Below are 19,459 nucleotides of genomic sequence, written 5' to 3' on the forward strand. Positions count from 1 at the left end.
ACCTTCCCTTTCAATCTGCCAGTGCACTCTCTGTAACCTCACCTGACCTATCTCTAAATCAATTATTACATGGTTATTTCTTCACTGAAATAAATGATTCCTTAATATAAGGAAGAGTTGTAAAAAGCAACGAATTCTTAGGTAGCCACCAAAAGGTTAACACTTTTTAAGCTCTGTTTTTTATGCCAATATCATTAGGAAAATATCTCTGCCCTGTCTAATATACCCACTGACCTTGAAGTCTAAATAAGATTTATTAGCAATAGCTCTTAGAAAAAACTGTAGAGAGTGCTATAACATTTCTAACATATTTGTAAATCTCAAAGCTGAGAAGTCATGACCTGGAAAATTATAATGAATATACCAGTAGGTCTATGGTTGTATTTAATAACCATCAAATAGATATTTATGTCTATTAAATTACATTTTTGAAATAGCAAAGTAACAGAAAAACTTTTCTGAATACTTACAGTTCCAGGACGAGGATATGGAATTCTACCCTGATAGGAAATCAGCTGATGATTGGGCCCTTCTTTGTGGGCAAAAGGACCATTAAACACAGTCTGTATATCAGATAAATGATACACACACACTGCTGATCCTTTAAAAACTGAGCTAAAAACAAAACAGAAAGAGTTCCATTTTCTCATAATTTTAATTTAAAGACAATTTAAAAACTAGATGGCAATGTTATGATAAGAACTTGAAATAATTCATCATGGAAAAGTTCAGTTTTACTGTATACATTGTAAAACTAAAAAGCTTCTACTTTTTCTGAAATAAGCCACTGACACAGAGCATTAAAACATTTAATTTATTCATGAACACAGTAGACAGTAAGTTATGAAAAGTTTGCAATGTTCCTAAAATACAGTATAACTTTAAGTTTCTTAATAGTTTACTTTAGCAACAAAAATTAATTTGTGGTTTATTTTAAAACATGGATTTGGGCCCTGGCTATTTGGCTCAGTAAATATAGAGCATCAGCCAGGTGTGCAGACATCCCGGGTTTGATCCCTAGTCAGGGCATATTTGAAAAGTGACCATCTGCTTCTCTTCCCCTCTCTCTCCCCCTTCTCCCTTTCTTTCCCTCCCACAGCCAGTAGATTGATTGGTTTGAGTGTCAGCCCTGGGTGCTAAGGATGGCTCAGTTGATTAGAGCATCATCCCTGTAGTAGGGAGTTGGTGGATCCCAGTTGGGGTACATGTGGAAGTCTATCTCTTTATCTCCCCTCTTCTCACTTAAAATAAATAAATAAGTTTAAAAAATATGAATTTGTATTCTAAATCACTATCAATACAACCTATTATAATTTAACTCACAGAAACAAATCTCATTAACAAGAGAACATTGTATCTCTTTGTCCTGACTTTTAGTATGAGAGTGTGTTTACACATTATCCTAAATAGTATTAAAGAAGTCTAAATTGTCATTATTTATATACTTTAGGGGTCAGTCACAAAAAATAAGGGTCCAAAAACAGACACATTGTAAAATCCCATAAAATTTGCTTGGATTGTTAATGAAAACTGTTTCTATTGTCACTAAGTCAGACCGACTGAAACCAACATTTTTCTGTTAAATATGATTCATATAATGTTCACAAAAACTAGGGGATATTTCAAAATGAATATGAAGCGATATAAAAAAAAGCATTTGATTTTTTTTCATTAAACAAGAACATCAGAAAAGCAAACGACTAGTCAAAGAAAGTTGTTTGATTATGCAAATGAGAGGCAAAACCAACTTTTGTTTCATTGGTGAAAATGCACTATACAAAAGGCTTAAAGTACTGGAGTATCTGCATGTTCATTGATCCCCTAATTTTTGTGTATTTCTCTTAAGTTAGATGCAAACTTAGATGGCCAGTATAAACTTAGTTGCCAGTTGAAAAAAACAAGGTATATTATTGATCATTAGCATTAGTAGTCAGGATGGAATTAAATTTTTCAATATTAAAGCTATTGGTGATGGGAAAAACAGAAACTAAGACAATTTTTTTTAGAAACAAATATTTTCTTCTTAAGAATTTCGTCCTTTTTTTCTCTGCTGAATTCTTTGTGAGTTAAATTAAGACTACTTTGTTAGAACAGAAGTTAAAAGAACATCTTTTTAAATATCTTATAGGGCAAAGATAAATATAATTTATAATTAATATCCCTGTGATTTTTTCATTGAATGGCTTATTACAGGCTACAATAATACTATGTTTCTCTCACTAGAAAGAATACTAAAATCTTTAAATTTTCATTTTGTAGTCAATTGTCTAATGAAAGTGAGCCATTACATTATGTATTGTCTATGTCACAGTTAGAAAATTGTATTGAATTCTGTGTAATATTTTTAGTGTAAAATTTTAAAAAATATTATGCACAGGAAAGGGTGAGAAAATGGTAAATACCTTGATATATATAATTGGGATTCAGTATTCCAGAGGAATTAGAAAACATTGAATATATTTTCAAATATATTAAATAACATAATAGAGAACATAAAAATAAGTTCAGTGTTTTATTAGTTTCTAAATAGTAATCACTTTAGACTGCTCTGGAAGTAAGTTATTTTAATAGAAATGCCAAAAGTTCTATTTGAATCATAAATCTTCAAATTATATCCTTTAAAAAAAATTTTATAAACTTAATTCCTGCATTGTAATTCATATTTTTCTTTCTTTGAGAAAATATCATATAATTATTTTAAATACTCTGCAAAAACTATTTTGAAAGACTTAGTTCAGCTTAAATATATTTTGGCAATAAGGCAAAAGTAAAAGTAGTCAAACAGGAAGGTAAATCCTAAATACTATGTAAAATTAAAAGTTGAAAAGAATGCTTTTGCAATAATTACTGTTACTCAATACAGTTTATTATTTAACTCATAAATATTACTGTTTAATAATTACCTTGATGTTGTAAAAATGCCATACACTAGTGTTGTCCTTGGGTTATCAGTTTCAAGCAGAAATACATCCTCTATAGAAAAGAAATATTGTTCTTTTAAAGTTCTGAAACATGAACTGTATTTTTAAAATTTTACTCTGAGAAAACAACTCCAACTATGAATGGAATTATTCAGAATGATCTTTCTGCAGTATCATTTCAATTTAAAAATAACTAAATGAACTAAATAATAGGCACATAGTACAGTAAATTAAATGTTATACAAACACTAAAGGGTTAATGAAGTCTGTAACCTTATCGAAGCCATGCTAACATAACAAAATCATACTAAATGAAAAAGGCACAATGGAACATAATATGAACTAGAACCATGTACATCTTAAACTACACACAAGGATACAGTAAGATGACCTGCCAGAGCCTCTGTTTTGCAGAGCTACAAGATTTGTTTTTTGTTGCTTCTCTTTCTCTGCATTTTCTAAATATCCTTTAATAATAATACATATATTTTAAGTTTAAAAAGTGTTACAAATCTTAATTTTCTTTTGACTTAGGGTTTTAAGTTGTAACATGGAAGAAAACTTTTCACAGTGATTTCTTTCTTTACACAAAATAAGACTTTTCTTTTTGGCTTCTGGTCAAAATTACTAGTGTTATTTTTATTTAATCAACAATTGCTCTAATAACAAGCATTTGGAAATTTATTAAAGCAAAGACAATGTTGCAAATAATAAATTATGATAACACATAACAAAACCTAGAAGCAAATTTCTGATAGAAAATCCCAATAAACAATTGTTATGATTATAAGAAATGTCTGTTTTCAGTGACATTTTTGCAAATAAGATTCTTGCTGAGGAATACAAATAAAGAGGCATTTATTTTAAATTCACAATGAATTTAGGACCTCTTAAGCAATAAATTAATAACCACTAGCTTTTCCATATGTGAACAAAGACTGACACTGTCTAGAACTCTCTAAAACACAAGAAAGACAAATATCCTAAGTCACTGAAACATAAACACACTTGTAAAGAATTTGGAGGAAAATAATGAATGACCAGGTTATAAAACAAAATCATGCTTAGAACTTTTTTTATAGAAAAGCTGACATAGAAATCTTTGTTTCTATGATCAACATAATAGTTTTTGAGGAGACCAAACTATCTACTTTAGTATTTATAACTGTTAGAAGCAGTAAAACTTTTTCTTATTATAATACATTTTTATTGCTTACATCCTCCTCTCCTGCCTCAAAATCTCAGTAAATTAAATAAATTTACCGGTAACAGCTAACATTTTACATTTTAATAAATTAATGAAAAATAAAGGTCATTTATAAATGTCACTTAGTACACTGTAAGTATGTACAAAGTTATTCTGATTAAAAAGAAAAATGTACAGGCCCTGGCCGGTTGGCTCAGCGGTAGAGCGTCGGCCTAGCGTGCGGAGGACCCGGGTTCGATTCCCGGCCAGGGCACACAGGAGAAGCGCCCATTTGCTTCTCCACCCCTCCGTCGCGCTTTCCTCTCTGTCTCTCTCTTCCCCTCCCGCAGCCAAGGCTCCATTGGAGCAAAGATGGCCCGGGCGCTGGGGATGGCTCTGTGGCCTCTGCCTCAGGCGCTAGAGTGGCTCTGGTCGCAACATGGCGACGCCCAGGATGGGCAGAGCATCGCCCCCTGGTGGGCAGAGCGTCGCCCCTGGTGGGTGTGCCGGGTGGATCCCGGTCGGGCGCATGCGGGAGTCTGTCCGACTGTCTCTCCCCGTTTCCAGCTTCAGAAAAATGAAAAAAAAAAAAAAAAAGAAAAATGTACAGCCCTGGCTGATTGGCTCAGTAGTAGAGCGTCCCTCCGGCATGTGGAAGTCCTGGGTTTGATTCTTGGCCAGGGCACACAGACAGGAGAAGCGCCCATCTGCTTCTCCACCCCTCCCCCATTCCTTTCTCTCTCTCTCTCTCTCTCTCTTGCTCTCTCTCTCTCTCTCTCTCTCTCTTCCCCTCCTTCAGTCAAGGTTGGCCCGGGCACTGAGGATGGCTCTGTGGCCTCTGCCTCAAGTGCTAGAATGGCTCTGGTTGCGACGGAGCAACACCCAGATGGGCAGAGCATCGCCCCCTGGTGGGCATGCCGGGTGGATCCCAGTCAGGTGTATGCAGGAATCTGTCTGTCTGCCTCCCTGTTTCACACTCCATAAAAATACAAAAAAATAAAGAAATGTTCCTTGGTAGAAAAGAATCAGATTGTTAGTCCTTAATCTGGAACATATAAGAGCACAAGTATAATTTCTACACTAACACTTTTTCATCTAATCTCTATTCTGTCCATTATTGTAGTAGTAAATGATATATAGCAGTATTCTCATATAAAATGATCTGAAAACAGGATTTTAGAGTTTAAATATATATAAAATACACATTTATTTCAGAAAAGCACAAATATAAATATGTAATGTATACAAGTACTTCTCTCTTTCTCTCTCTCTCTCTCTCACATACACACACACTCACACACACATATATCATGCTGAATTCAATGAACTAAGGTTTCAGCAGTGCACAGGTAGGGATAAAACAGATTTAGAAAATACTTAAGGAAATTTATTAACAGTATCCAGATTATTAATTTAAATTGACACACTGTTTATGCTTAAACCATCCATGTAACATAGATCTTCTTCTGAAAGTTTACTAAATTTCATAAACTTCACAAAATCTCTTTCAAACATTTTAAAATTCACATCTATGTACCTAATTCATCAAAGTGTGTTTCCGGGCCATCTTCGTCGGCTACTGAGCACACCAGCCTTGCTTTTAAGAAGGTAGTCCACTTGTTGACAAGGCTACGCAGTCCACCCGTGTCATTCTGAAACCATTTTGTAAACACATTTCAGATTGCTTAAATAAATACTGAAGTCTATTAAAAATATAGTTGGATTCCTATTACTTAGGGATCTGTTATACTCTGAAGGATGGCTATGTTAACCACATTTACAGATTAATAGTTAGGAATATTTAAGATATATATAGTATGTCCTAAAGCAATAATTGTTTATACTATTATTTTTCTATAGTATAGTATCCATAAAAAATGTTTCAAAAAATAACTTTTCTTATTAAGGGAGAGGCGGAGAGGCAGAGCCAGACTCCTGTATGCACCTGGACAGGATCCACCTGACAAGCCCCCTACCACGATGCTCTCTGCCCATCCAAAGACACTGCTCGGCAACAAAGCCACTTTAGCGCCTGAGGCAAGGCCCTGAAGCCATCCTCAGCACCCAGGGCCAACTTGCTCAAACTAAGCCATGGCTGCAAGAGAGAAAGAGAGAGAGAGAGAGAGGAAGAGAGAGAGAAAAAGACAGGGGAGGGGTGGAGAAGCTTCAGCCAGGGTCCAAAAAACGAATTAAATAAACATGTTTGCTAAAGCTTTGTAAATGTTTAATAATAACTGATGGAAATGTTCATAAAATGTTACAGAACTTACATAATTTAACTCGCCTTTTCTTTATACCTCATTGATTTCAATATGAACATTATTGTGTAAGTGAAGCTTGCAGATTCTACTGTGGTCAGGAGAGTTGGTTTATAGTTAGCACAAAATGGTCCCCAATGGCTCTATTTTTTCTCCTTTATTACTTTGTGTCATCATTTATTTCTCAGTATTCCTACTCAGATGCTTTAATATACATATTCTCAACCCAGGGCACAGAACATGGCATTGGAATCTTTTACTAAGAGTCTATATTTTTTTCTGCATGCCCGAAAGCCTTTCACCACTCCTGGTGGCTCTGCTTCCTCGCTGCAAATGATCGAGAAGCAGGTGAACTCTGCCATCAGTGAAATATTGTAACATTTAAAAGTAAACTATTTTAGCCCTGGCCAGTTGGCTCAGTGGTAGAGCGTCGGCCTGGTGTGCAGAAGACCCTGGCCGATTCCCGGCCAGGGCACACAGGAGAAGCGCCCATCTGCTTCTCCACCCCCCCCCCTCCTTCCTCTCTGTCTCTCTCTTCCCCTCCCGCAGCCGAGGCTCCATGGGAGCAAAGATGGCCCGGGCGCTGGGGATGGCTCCTTGGCCTCTACCCCAGGCACTAGAGTGGCTCTGGTCGCAACAGAGCGATGCCTTGGAGGGGCAGAGCATTGTCCCCTGGTGGGAAGAGCATCACCCCCTGGTGGGTGTGCTGGGTGGATCCCGGTTGGGCACATGCGGGAGTCTGACTGTCTTTCCCCGTTTCCAGCTTCAGAAAAATACAAAAAAAAAATAATTATAATAAAAAAAATAAAAGTAAACTATTTTCAGCACTAAATGCTTTAAGAAATCATTCTGCACAAAGGATGCTAATTATAATTGTGCGGACAAACCTGTACAACTCGTATAGGAGCAGACATCATGAATACACTTACTGTTTATACACAAGAATATTTTAGTTACTGTTTATAATTAAAGCTATACTTCTTGAAGCATTTCTCAATTCTTTTTGCTATAGATAGTTTCTCAATAATTGTCTTTTTGTAAGGTTTTGCTAATTTTATTCACAAGGATTGTTCTGTTTCTGTACAATTTAGCTATTTGTTTTTAATACTAATACATTAAGTGGAAAAGTAGTGAATTAATCAAAATTGTTTATTTGTATAAATCTGCAATCCAAATATTTCTTTCAATTAAGCTTTGTGTTTAAATGTGGTATTATTTCTTATGACTGATGTGAATAAACATTAAGTTCAAATGTCGCCTAACAATATTTTGTTAATTTATATGAGTAGATGATAAAAGTAGAAAGACGACTATTGGAAAAAGAAAAAAAATTACATAATTTGAATTTCATTATTTTTTTAAGATAAAGAAAGAGAGAGGAATAGACAGGGACAGAGAGACAGGAAGGGAGAGAGATGAGAAGCATCAAAACTAAGGTTGCGGCACCTTAGTTATTCAATGAGTGCTTTCTCATATGTGCCATGACGAGGGGGCTCCAGCCACACCAGCAACTTTGGGTGCAAGCCAGAAATCTTGGGCTTCAAGTCAGTGACCTTTGGCCTCAAGACAGCGACCATGGGGTCTTGTCTATAATCCCACACTCAATCCAGCAACCCTGTGCTCAAGCTGGTGAGGCTGCACTCAAGTCAAATGAGCCCACATGCAAGCCGGCAACCTCGGGGATTTGAACCTGGGTCCTGTGCATCGCAGGCAGACGCTCTATCCATTGTGCCACTGCCTGGTCAGTAATAATTTGAATTCCCTAATCTTTCTTCAAATTAAGAATAAGTAAAACAATCTTGAGAAAGAATAACAAAGCTTAAGGTATCATACTCCTAGATTTCAAGCTATACTATATAGCTATAGTAATTAAAACAGTATAGTACTGGCAAAGAACAGACACACAGATCAATGAAACAAAACAAGGACCCTAGAAACAAACCCATTCATAAATAGTTAATTAATGCATGACAATGGAGGCAAAAATACAAAATGGGAATAATTTCTCTCTTCAATAAATGGTGTTGGAAAAATTGGACAGCCACACCCCAAAAATCCAAAACAAAAACAATAAACAAAGTTGAAAGCGAGAGAGAGAGAGAGAGAGAGAGAAGAGAAGAGAAGAGAAGAGAAGAGAAGAGAAGAGAAGAGAAGAGAAGAGAAGAGAAGAGAAGAGAAGAGAAGAGAAACCGGACCATTTTCTTATACCATACAAAAAAGTTAGCTCTAAATGAATTAAAGAGTTGAATCTAAGACCTGAAATAATAAAAACTTTTAGAAGAAAACAGGCAGTAAGCTCCTTGGCATAGGTCTTAGAGATATTTTTTATAATTTGATACCAAATGCAAAAATAAACAAGTAGAACTACCTCAAACTAAAAGATTCTGCACAGCAATGAAAACTACCAACAAAATAAAAGGCAACCTATTAAATGAAAAATGAATAATTGTAAATCATATATCTGATAAGGGGATAACATCCAATATGTATAACTCATACAACTCAGCAGCAAAAAAGAAATCAATTCAAAATGGGCAGAAGAGCCATACAGATATTTTAAAGAAAAGATATAGGCATAGAGATGGTAATAGGTACCTAAAAAGATGCACAGCATCACTAATTATCAGAGAAATGCAAATCAAAATCTCTAAAGGATATCACCTTGCACATGTTAGAATGATTTTATTAAAAAGATAAGAAATAACAAGTGTTAGCATGAATGTGGAAGAAAGCGAATCCTTGTGCACTGTTGATGGGAATATAAATTGGTGCAACCATTATTGAACACAGTAGACAGTTTCTCAAAAAGTTAAAAATAGAACTATCATATGATCATGCAGTTCCTCTTCTGGTTATTTATCTGAAAGAAATGAAAACATTAACTTGATAAACTCAACTTAAAAAAAATGGATATATACACCCCATGTTTGTTGCGGCACTATTTAGAAGAGCCAAGATAGTGAAACAACCTCAGTGTCCACCAACGAATGGATAAAAAAATGTGACATATAGGACACAGTGAACTGAGCATTGGCATGGGATGCTGAGGGCCCTGGTTCAAAACCCTGAGGTCACCAGCTCGAGCACAGGCTCATCAACTTGAGCATGGGCTTGCCCGCTTGAGTACAGGGCTTGAGCATGGGATCATCAACATGATTCCAAGGTCACTGGCTTGAGCCCAAAGGTTGCTGGCTTGAGCAAGGGATCACTGGTTCACCTTGAGCCCCATTGGCAAGGCACTATGAGTTAATGCAGTGGTAGTCAACCTGGTCCCTACCGCCCACTAGTGGGCATTCCAGCTTTCATGGTGGGCGGTAGTGGAGCAACCAAAGTATAAATAAAAAGTTAGATTTAACTATAGTAAGTTGTTTTATAAAGATTTATTCTGCCAAACTTAGTGAAAATCTGACATAAAGTACTTGGTAAGTAATTATTATTAAATGCTTTAACTTGCTGTAACTCTGCTTTATAAATTTTATAAAGTAAAGTTACTTCCCTACTGTATAAATCACCATTACTGTGGAACTGGTGGGCGGTTAGAAAATGTTACTACTAACAGAGATACAAAAGTGGGCAGTAGGTATAAAAAGGTTACTACCTCTGAGTTAATGCTTTTCATCTCTTTTTTCCTTACCTCTTTCTGCTTTCTTATCTTTCTCTATTAAAAAAACTCCAAACAGAAAAGTGATTTATATAACCAATGAAATACTATTTAGCCATAAAAAAGAATAAAATCTTATTGTTCACAACAATGTGGATGGGTATTATTCTAAATAAAATAAGTCATAGAGAGAAAGACAAATACAGTATGATCTCTCTTATATGTGGGATCTAAACAAAAACCAGTTCATAGATACAGCTCACAGAACAGATGAGGATTGCAAGAAACAGGATTAGGGTGGGAGAAATGGGTGAAATGAGTCAACAGGCTTTTTTTGTTTGTTTTTTTACTTTTTATATGTTTAAATAAATTAAATTTAAAACAATGTTAATACTTACAGGACATATTCTAGCAATCATGGAATGAATTTGCTTTGTGCTTCTGCTATTGTCAGTGAGTTTTTCTTTGAAGAAGAAATAAATCTTAGCATCATTTGTATCAGTTCCATCTGGGATGACATGTGCATCCACAAACATCGGTTCTGAAAAGAAATACAAAGATTATATATATACTTACGATACAAATCCATCTACTGTTCATCCAAGTGGACCACAGACATATGGCTCCTCCATCTTTGGTATAAAGAAATCATTTGTTGTTCATAGGCAAAAACTCTAAAAGCAGCAATTGTATTCAGTCAACATACCACATTTGGAATGTGAAGGCCACAGAATATAGCTATGGTAGCTCAGACTATTTTTTCTCCATCTGCAATGTGTGCTGGAAGTTCAGTAAATGGGGGAAAATGTCTTTGTGCAGTGATGAGTTTTAGAAAAATTAAAAAAACATTTCTACCAGTTTTTCCCCATGGAATCTGACAGTCATTTTATGGGAGAGGGGGTTGTTTTCTTAAAGTGTGGTTTTAAACCTTGTGTATATAAACGCAAATTCATTGAAGAGGAATGAGGAGTTGGGAGTCCAAGATCTGAAAAACACATTTTTCATAAAATACAGTGTATGAAATGAAGGGGGAACTTTTCAAAGAAAAAAAAAATGACGCCATTTGAAGACAGAAAGGGGTTTCTTCTTTCCAGAACAAAACGACTTGCAGGACACTCTATTTCCACATGTACTGGAGGGATGATCTGAGGAGTAAATGGACAATCAGTGCTCTCTTGTGCAGGCCTATCAATGAAACGAGATGCTGAACTATAGTGATTCATGCTTAATTGTGTAATGCTAAGTGAACTGCCAAATTTAGAGTGAGCTAGAAATTGTCCCCAGGGTGAAATGACCAAGTCTTCAGTGGTTCCTCCCTCCTCTGAACAACAGCAGCTCAGCTCACTGAAACTGTGCATTGAAGTCAAATGAACACCTATCAGTATGTGACTTCCTTGTGATCCCAAGAATTGAAAGCAGTTAAATAACTGCTAATAATCATAAAATTATTATAGCTATGATTTCTATTAAATATTAACCAATATATAAAAAATTATATATATACCGGTTTTAAAATTTTAAGTCTTACTATAAAACAAATAGAAGTTTCTGAAAATAACCTACTCATTTTATGTCATAAATTTAGAGAATTTTTAGCTTTAAAATTATTAAAATATACTGTCTAAATGAATAAATAGCATATTTAATTATGTTGCCCTTAAACAAATAGAGAAAATTCAGGTGTACAGGCATATATGTCAAATGTCACTTTCATTTTTATTTATTTATATATCCTCTGATAACTATCATGGTTAATAAAGAGTTAGAATATGACTATTTCAATTATTTATTTATTCTAAAAAATTTTAATTCATAAAGTACAGAATTGTTACTCATCACCTGATACTGTAATTTTTTTTTACAATTTTTACCTAATTTTCATTATGAAATTAAACAAATTGGTTTAAAGCATGATTCTAAATAAATGTATAAAATATTTTCTTACCACTTAGCCATTTGGAATTGTGTTGATCAGTTCTGACTGCATTCCTCTTAGTTAAACTTCGAAAGATAGCAGCATCTGTCCCCATGAAATCTATATATATTCCAGAGAAAAGTTCCTCATCTATGAAAGAGAAATTGTCAACACAATTTTAAATATATTTTAAGATTTTTAAAAATCAAGGCAAACCTGCTTATTAATTCATCATACATACTGCAGAGTATTTATAATTGTTAATTGGTTTAATTCTCTACCAAATAAAAAATTAGGTAAAGTTAAATCTGGTTTCATTATTGACTGTATGATTACCAAAACAACTTTATTCTACATAGAAATAAAATAATGATATAATGATATAATTTCTGCCTGTACTTAATTATACTAAATACCTATGTTTATATAGTGTATATCAGAAATGGCAGAAATACTTTAGGTATATAAAAGGTAACAAAATGGCTTTTATTAATTTTTACTTTGTTTTAATAAAAATATTACAACAGTCACAAAAATAGTTTTCTAATTTTGTCAGTAAGTAAGAAACTAATATTAGGTCTAAGTCATTTAGTTGTTTTTTTCAGCCAACAGTGTGTGGTCCGGTCCACTAGAAAGTTCACGCCGGTCTGTGAAAGAGTTAACCACCAGCAGAGAACTGGTTGTTAAATTACTTGAATCCCGCCACTGCCCCTTGTATGAAGTTTAGAGACACAGTGATCTTAGCTGAATCACTTATGCACAGGGTGATTCCTGCCTTAGCGGTCCCTGAAATAATTCTAATTTCACCGGTCTCCAAGTGTAAAAATGTTGAAAACCACTAAATTAGTTCCCTGAATCTAAATCTTTTCATCTGTAAAATATGGGATTATAATCTCAAAAGTTCTTACCACATATTAAAAATTCTATGATTTTACTAAATTAATTGAAAATAAATTTATTATTATAAAAGCAACATTAAAATTTATCAACATACTATTAATGATATAATTTCATCATTAAATTATACATTTTTATTTTCAGTGCTAAAAGGTTTCTATAAGGTAAACGGAGGTCTACATTTTCAGTTGCAAAATATATTAACATAATAATATGTTAATAAACTACATAACACATTAAGCCATAAAAAATAAAATGTAGAGACAAAAAATATTTTAAAATTAAGTTAAATTATCATTATTGATGGCAAAACAGCTATTTTAATCTGTACACACATAAAATTTAACATTTAGTTTATTCATATTAATTTTTATGCTAGTAAAGAGTAGGTACAGAATGGGTGTGACTCTTGACTATAAAACAGTAGTTGAATATCTATTTAATAAAGAATAGGTCCTGGCCAACTGGCTCAGTGGTATATAGTGTTGGCCCAGCATGTAGAAGTCTCAGGTTCGATTCCTGGCCAGGGCACACAGGAGAAGCACCCATTTGCTTCTCCACCCTTCCCTCTCTCCTTTCTCTCTATCTCTTTCTTCCCCTCCCGCAGTCAAGGCTCCATTAGAGCAAGTTGGCCTGGGCACTGAGGGTGGCTCCATGGCCTCTGCCTCAGGTGCTAGAATGGCTCTGGTTGCAATGGAGCAACGCTCTAAATTGACAGAGCATCGCCTTGGTGGGCATGCTGGGTGGATCCCCGTCAAAGGCATGTGGGAGTCTGTTTCTCTGCCTCCTTGCTTCCCACTTCAGAAAAATAGAAAAAAGAATAAAATTTATCAGGTCTTTCCCACTATCCCATCTGATGACTGTATTCTTTGACTAATGTTCTAGAATTACTTCCTGGCTACTTGCAGATTATGGTCATTTTGGCAGGACTAGAACATTTTGAAGCACTCTAAGCTCACTGTTTAGTAACAAGCAATATCAATTGGCCCAGGATGAATTGGCCCAGGAGAATGAAATACTTTTAATACGTGCTCACCAGATCATAAACTGGACCCCTATCCAGTGGTGGGATTCAGCCGGTTTGCACTGGTTTGGCAGAACCCATACCTAATTTTTTGTTGAGTTCTGTGAACCAGTTGTTAAAATGGCACCTGTAATCAGGGTTCTCTCTAAGGTGGGCACCTGAGCAGCCGCCCAATGTGGAAATCACAAATTTACATTCCATACTCTTTTTTAATGTTCATCTGTGCAACAGCATAGTCTAAGTGCCTGTAGTAATGTTCATTTGTCCATAGGTGAAAAACTTGAAAGTGAGGACGCCAATCAAGAAGCAATATGGAAGTATCTTGAATAACAATTCAGGTATTATTTGATAGTTTTTAATTAATGTTTTAAAACTCATAACATAATTTAGTTTTGTGTACCTCTTTTATTGTTCTTATTTAAGTATTAAACACATGGAATAATAAACTTCCTTTAGATATATCATTTTTTTATACTCACAGTGGTCATTAGGCAGATAACTGGTTTTTAAATTATTTGAATCCCACCACTGCCCATACCAGTTAGCACAGCAGGTATGGCCTGGTATTGAGTCTCCCAGTTCTGCTTCCTCGTAGGCCTCGTAGGCCCATGGCAGCAAATTATAGGGTAATCACAGAAATGTGCACCCAAGTATTTTGAGCAGTTTAGCTTCTTTAAAATTATGTGAACATTTGTGATGAATCTACACAAATATTCTGTAGGTGCAATGGTTATAAAATTTAAGTAACTTTGTAATTAATTATTTCATACTTTTACTCTACCCAATAACCCCCAAAACAGTGGGTTATAAATTCCTGCTATTCAACAGATGATTAGCACAGATATCAATTATCATATTGTTACAGGAGATTGAAGGATGGTGTATGGTGGAAAGGGCTGATTCTAAGCCGGTTACATTCCAACAATTTATTAGTTATGTCTTAAACATTACAAAAGCCTGCATGTCTGACTGAAATCATTTCCTGTCTTAGTTTCTCAGTAATTAGAAATAAAGTGTCTGCGGTATTTTGTATAAAAAATATTTAATTAATGTCACTTTGGAAAGAATTTTGAGAATAGGGTATTTATTTTTTAAAGAATTTTTGTAGGACTTATGCAAAGATAAACTTATGCCTTTTAACTTTAATCCAAAAATATATTGCTTTCCAACTGCATTGCTACTGGCCAAAGAAACTTCATGGGGTTTTGACAGGTTCCTTAAAAGATATCATCTGACTTATTTCTTGTGTTATGACACTGATTAAAAATAGCAAGAAAAAAAACACTAATCTTGCTCATTTAGTTAGATGCCACACTGCATTGTGAAATTTGGAATTCAAATTTCCAATGTTTTCTGGCACTGTAATAGAAATATTTTAACCAATCTGTGTTATGTAGTGGACTGCAATTGAACAGAACTGATACAGCACTATATGGCAAAGTGAGATGACTTGCACAAATTTACTATGCAATACTGGAGATGATATTGGAGATCATTTTAGAGGAATAATCAATAGGACAAATAAAATGATAAACACAAGCTTATGAAGTTTCCTGCTCTTTTTGTTTTCAGGTTTTAAATTAAATTGTTTTATGACTTTCATTGATGGTATAAATTATAATGTTAATCAAAATATTAAAAGGTAGCACTGGAACACAAGCTTAGAAATTGAAGTCTCAAATTTTTTAAAAAAATGAAGATAAATAAATAAATTCAATTTTGTAAAAACAAATCCAACAGTTTAACAGTAGGATTTATAATGCCTTGTTCTAAATCTTTTTGTTCTATACAATATTTGATGAGATAAAACTAGAGTATTAGTATTAACTGATCTTTAAAGTTTATTTTCATAGTATCAATACTTAACTTCAAATAAATGAAAACTCCATATAGTGAATGAGTATAATGTGTGTGTAGATATAATAGATGTATAATAGAATTTCTAAAGGTGAATAAAATTTCCTTCTTAATGAAGAAAAGACTTTCAGAGACCCAGCTCCTATTAAACAATACTGTACTTAGGAACTTATCTGAAAAGACCCTGCATCAGACATACTTGGATATGTTGTTTCAAAGGTTTCTAAATTTTTTATACTAATGATGTAATTTTATTTTCTCCTTGCCCAGTTTGAATGAACACATGGAAATAATTATTTGGATAACTTCCAAATTCACATTCTAGTCAGCGCTAGATGTACCTGTCTTAATTTAGTTTCCAGATATGAGAAAGATGGGTTGCCTCTTTGACTGAATCAGAATAAAGCATTTGACTACAATAATTATTTTTCCATCTTTTCTATTATTAAATGATGTAATTTTACCATTGGCAAGACACACAGAAAGCAGAAAGGGGAAAGTGTTTACTGTATAGTTAACCCTAGAGTCTCAGATTTGTCCTTACCCTCCAATCATGTTTAACCAGATATAGACTAGAAGCATCTTAACTAACTAGAGGAGAATATTTTTGAGTTACAGAAAGGCATTAAGATAGAGACAAAGATATTGATTTTTCAATGTATGTAACAGCAAGCAATAAGGCCTCTTTCAAAACTGATACACCTTATGAAAATGAGAAAATAAAAAAGTGACTTTACTGTGGGAGGCAGGCTGTAAGCTGACAAAATCCTTACAGCCTAGGGCTTAGTTTAAGACTAAGCTCTTCTCCAGCCTTCTAAATCTAAGATCTTCTCAACACCCTTCTAATACTAAGATCTTCCACACACCCTCATAATACTAAGATCTTCTCAACACCCTTTTCAAAACTAAGTTTTTCCCCACACCCTTGACCGTTGCATAATGTGGGGTGGTGCACTCTTATGAGGAATTCAATTTATGCCTCAGATAAGTGGCTTTGTATCAGAGACTTCCTTATTTGTATATTGGCTTAAAGACTTTAATTGTCTATGCTATATAATAAAGCAAGACCGGGGGCTCTCTCTCTCTCTCATCTTGCCATCAGCATTGCAGAGGCCTCCCGATCCCATCCTCTTTTCCCGGTAAGTCTATTTTCTTAATTCTGCGCCGTTCTCCCTCAGGACCTGGAATTACTAGCTGCGCTGATTCGCAGCACTTTACCACCATCTCTCTCTCTCTCTCTCTCTCTCTCTCTCTCTTTATTTTTAGCATAGTGACTTCTAGACAATCCAGAGAATATATTTGGCTAATACACATACTTTGATAGCCTTTCATTAGAGAGTAACATCATTTTTAATCATTTGTAAAGATTACTAAAACCTGAGGAAAAGTGGATATATTTAATACTAGAACATTGAAAATTATTATATATTATGTGTATATACACAGTTTTATATATATAATATATATTATACACATATATATACATATACACAGTTTTTTGTAAATTGTTCACTTGCTCTAGGAATGACAGCACCGTCATGTTTGATGAAAAAAATAATTGATTATAAATATTCTTGAAAATGAGAAACTAAAATTTCTATTTCTCAGCACACACCTTTCTTCCTATTATATTACTCATGTACTATCATTTATGCAGTTATCAAAAATGGGTGTACTATGACATAAAATAACTTTACTTAATGTCCTTTTTGTTTTACTTTCCCCTCCCTCCTTCATGTTCCACTTACTGATCATAACAGACACCGTGTTCACACTGGGGTTGAAAGAGCAGCGTCCTTTTCCAGACTCACACTTGGAATCGATCATGAAAACTTGGTCCTTCATTATAGACAAAAATGAAAAGTTAGTAATAATAAATAACTTTGTAGTTAGTTACCAATTGTTCTTTAGTAGAATCAAGCATCATGATAAATAATGAACTTTCTACTTGGTTGCTTATTTCTTACCAAGTCCCTATATTAAAGACCTGCTTGGCCTATAGAAGAATCTGTCTATAAATTACAAGTTAACCTCAGCAGGTCAAATTCTCACCCATTCATTCCCCATAATGCTGATCCAACAAGTTTTCCTCAAATCAACATTAGTTAAAAAATACTTGGAAATCAGCAATTATTATAAACCTGAATAACGTAAGCTGAAAATTGATGAAAAGCAGAAAATTGCCCACAGAGAAACAATGTGTATAGGATTACAATATTTCTAAAATAACCAAGACGTTGTTAAATATAAAATTTTGTTACCATTTAATTTTTTTTTTTTTGTATTTTTCTGAAGTTGGAAATGGGGAGGCAGTCAGACAGACTCCCGCATGCACCTGACCGGGATCCACCCAGCATGCCCACCAGGGGGCGATGCTCTTCTCATCTGGGGCATCGCTCTGTTGCAACCAGAGCCATTCTATTGCCTGAGGCAGAGGCCACAGAGCCATCCTCAACGCCCGGGCCAACTTTGCTCCAATGGAGCCTTGGCTGTGGGAGGGGAAGAGAGAGGAAGGAAAGGGGGAGGGGTGGAGAAGCAGATGGGCGCTTCTCCTGTGTGCCCTGGCCGGGAATTGAACCCAGGACTCCTGCACGCCAGGCCAATGCTCTACCACTGAGCCAACCAGCCAGGGCTGTTACCATTTAATTTTGATAAGTACAGCATTATACTAGATCAAATATAATACTGTATAATTTAGATAAAGTAGTTTATTTACTCATTTATTCATTTAATTAAAATATATTGAGCATCTACTCTGTGTCATTAGGGATACAGTAAACAAAATAGACAAACATTAATATTAAGTGAGGAATAGGACCAGAGAAGCCCAGGTACTGTGGGCAATGGGTTCAATTTGAAATATAATGATCAGTGTAGCTTCACTGAGAGGGAATATTTTGTTGGTGTATTTATCTTTTTATTATGCAAGTAAGTAAAAGCTACTATTAAAATTCTAAAAAAAAAAAAGATCACTTTTGTTGGCTGTATTAGATGATGGTGATCCTTAATTGTCAAGTTAAGGTTTTTCAGAATTATCCTGAAATAAATGTACCCTAAAACTTTTTGAGTATGCAAATAAAAGGATCAAAATGCTGCTTTAAGATTGGAACTTAACTTGTGCTCTGAGAAGATTATGAATGGTAGTCGTAAAAACAGATAATGGATTCAAGAAAATTGATTTGTTTTCAATTGCAATAGGCCAGGAATTAGGTTATAGTAAACTGACAGACCAGGATCTCAGCAGTCACGTAACAGCAGTAAAGATACAAGAGAATTTGTAAAGTGAAAATCAATAGAGCTTGGCATTCAATTACAAATTGGATGAATTTCAGGAAGATGTCAAAAGCAAAGATGATTCTGAAGTTTTGAATTCTTCAAGAAAATATGACTAGTGTTTGTTCTATTGAGTTTGATATATTGGCAGAACATTCTTGAAGGAAGAGGGATGCATAGAGCTTAAAAGAATCACAGTCCTATTGGCTGGAAAGGCCCTGCAACGTGGCCTTTTTCAGTGAATTAATTCTACAGTTGAGGAAAATTTGTTCACGATCATGTAGCTAAAGAGACACAAGAAAAACTAAAATTCAGTCTTCTGGCTTCTAGCTACATCTGGTTTCCAAAAAGTCATCTTTTATATAATGATTAAATTAAATGCATGATGATAAACTTGAGGAAAAAGTAGTTAGCCTGTTTGTAATTCTTTAGTCAGACATACATGGATTTCACTAAAAAAGTGAGAGCTGGCGTTGCAAGAGTTGATGAGATAGCAGAGCTACCAACTGCTCCCCAATGACCCACTC

General features: G+C 34.7%; 1 protein-coding gene across 1 annotated transcript in view; it reads right to left on the bottom strand.

The window, feature by feature from the left end:
• SEMA3C (semaphorin 3C) overlaps positions 1-19,459 on the bottom strand; it is a 213,074-nt gene that overhangs the window by 83,498 nt on the left and 110,117 nt on the right. The window contains exons 7-12 of the mRNA XM_066353947.1: positions 17,408-17,498; positions 11,912-12,031; positions 10,365-10,507; positions 5,645-5,759; positions 2,904-2,973; positions 471-615 (exon numbers count right to left, since the gene is read on the bottom strand). Of these exons, the coding sequence (XP_066210044.1) occupies positions 471-615; positions 2,904-2,973; positions 5,645-5,759; positions 10,365-10,507; positions 11,912-12,031; positions 17,408-17,498 (684 nt within the window). The remainder of the gene's footprint in view (positions 1-470; positions 616-2,903; positions 2,974-5,644; positions 5,760-10,364; positions 10,508-11,911; positions 12,032-17,407; positions 17,499-19,459) is intronic.

The sequence above is a fragment of the Saccopteryx leptura genome, chromosome 12 (assembly GCF_036850995.1).
Source record: "Saccopteryx leptura isolate mSacLep1 chromosome 12, mSacLep1_pri_phased_curated, whole genome shotgun sequence".
NCBI lineage: Eukaryota > Metazoa > Chordata > Mammalia > Chiroptera > Emballonuridae > Saccopteryx > Saccopteryx leptura.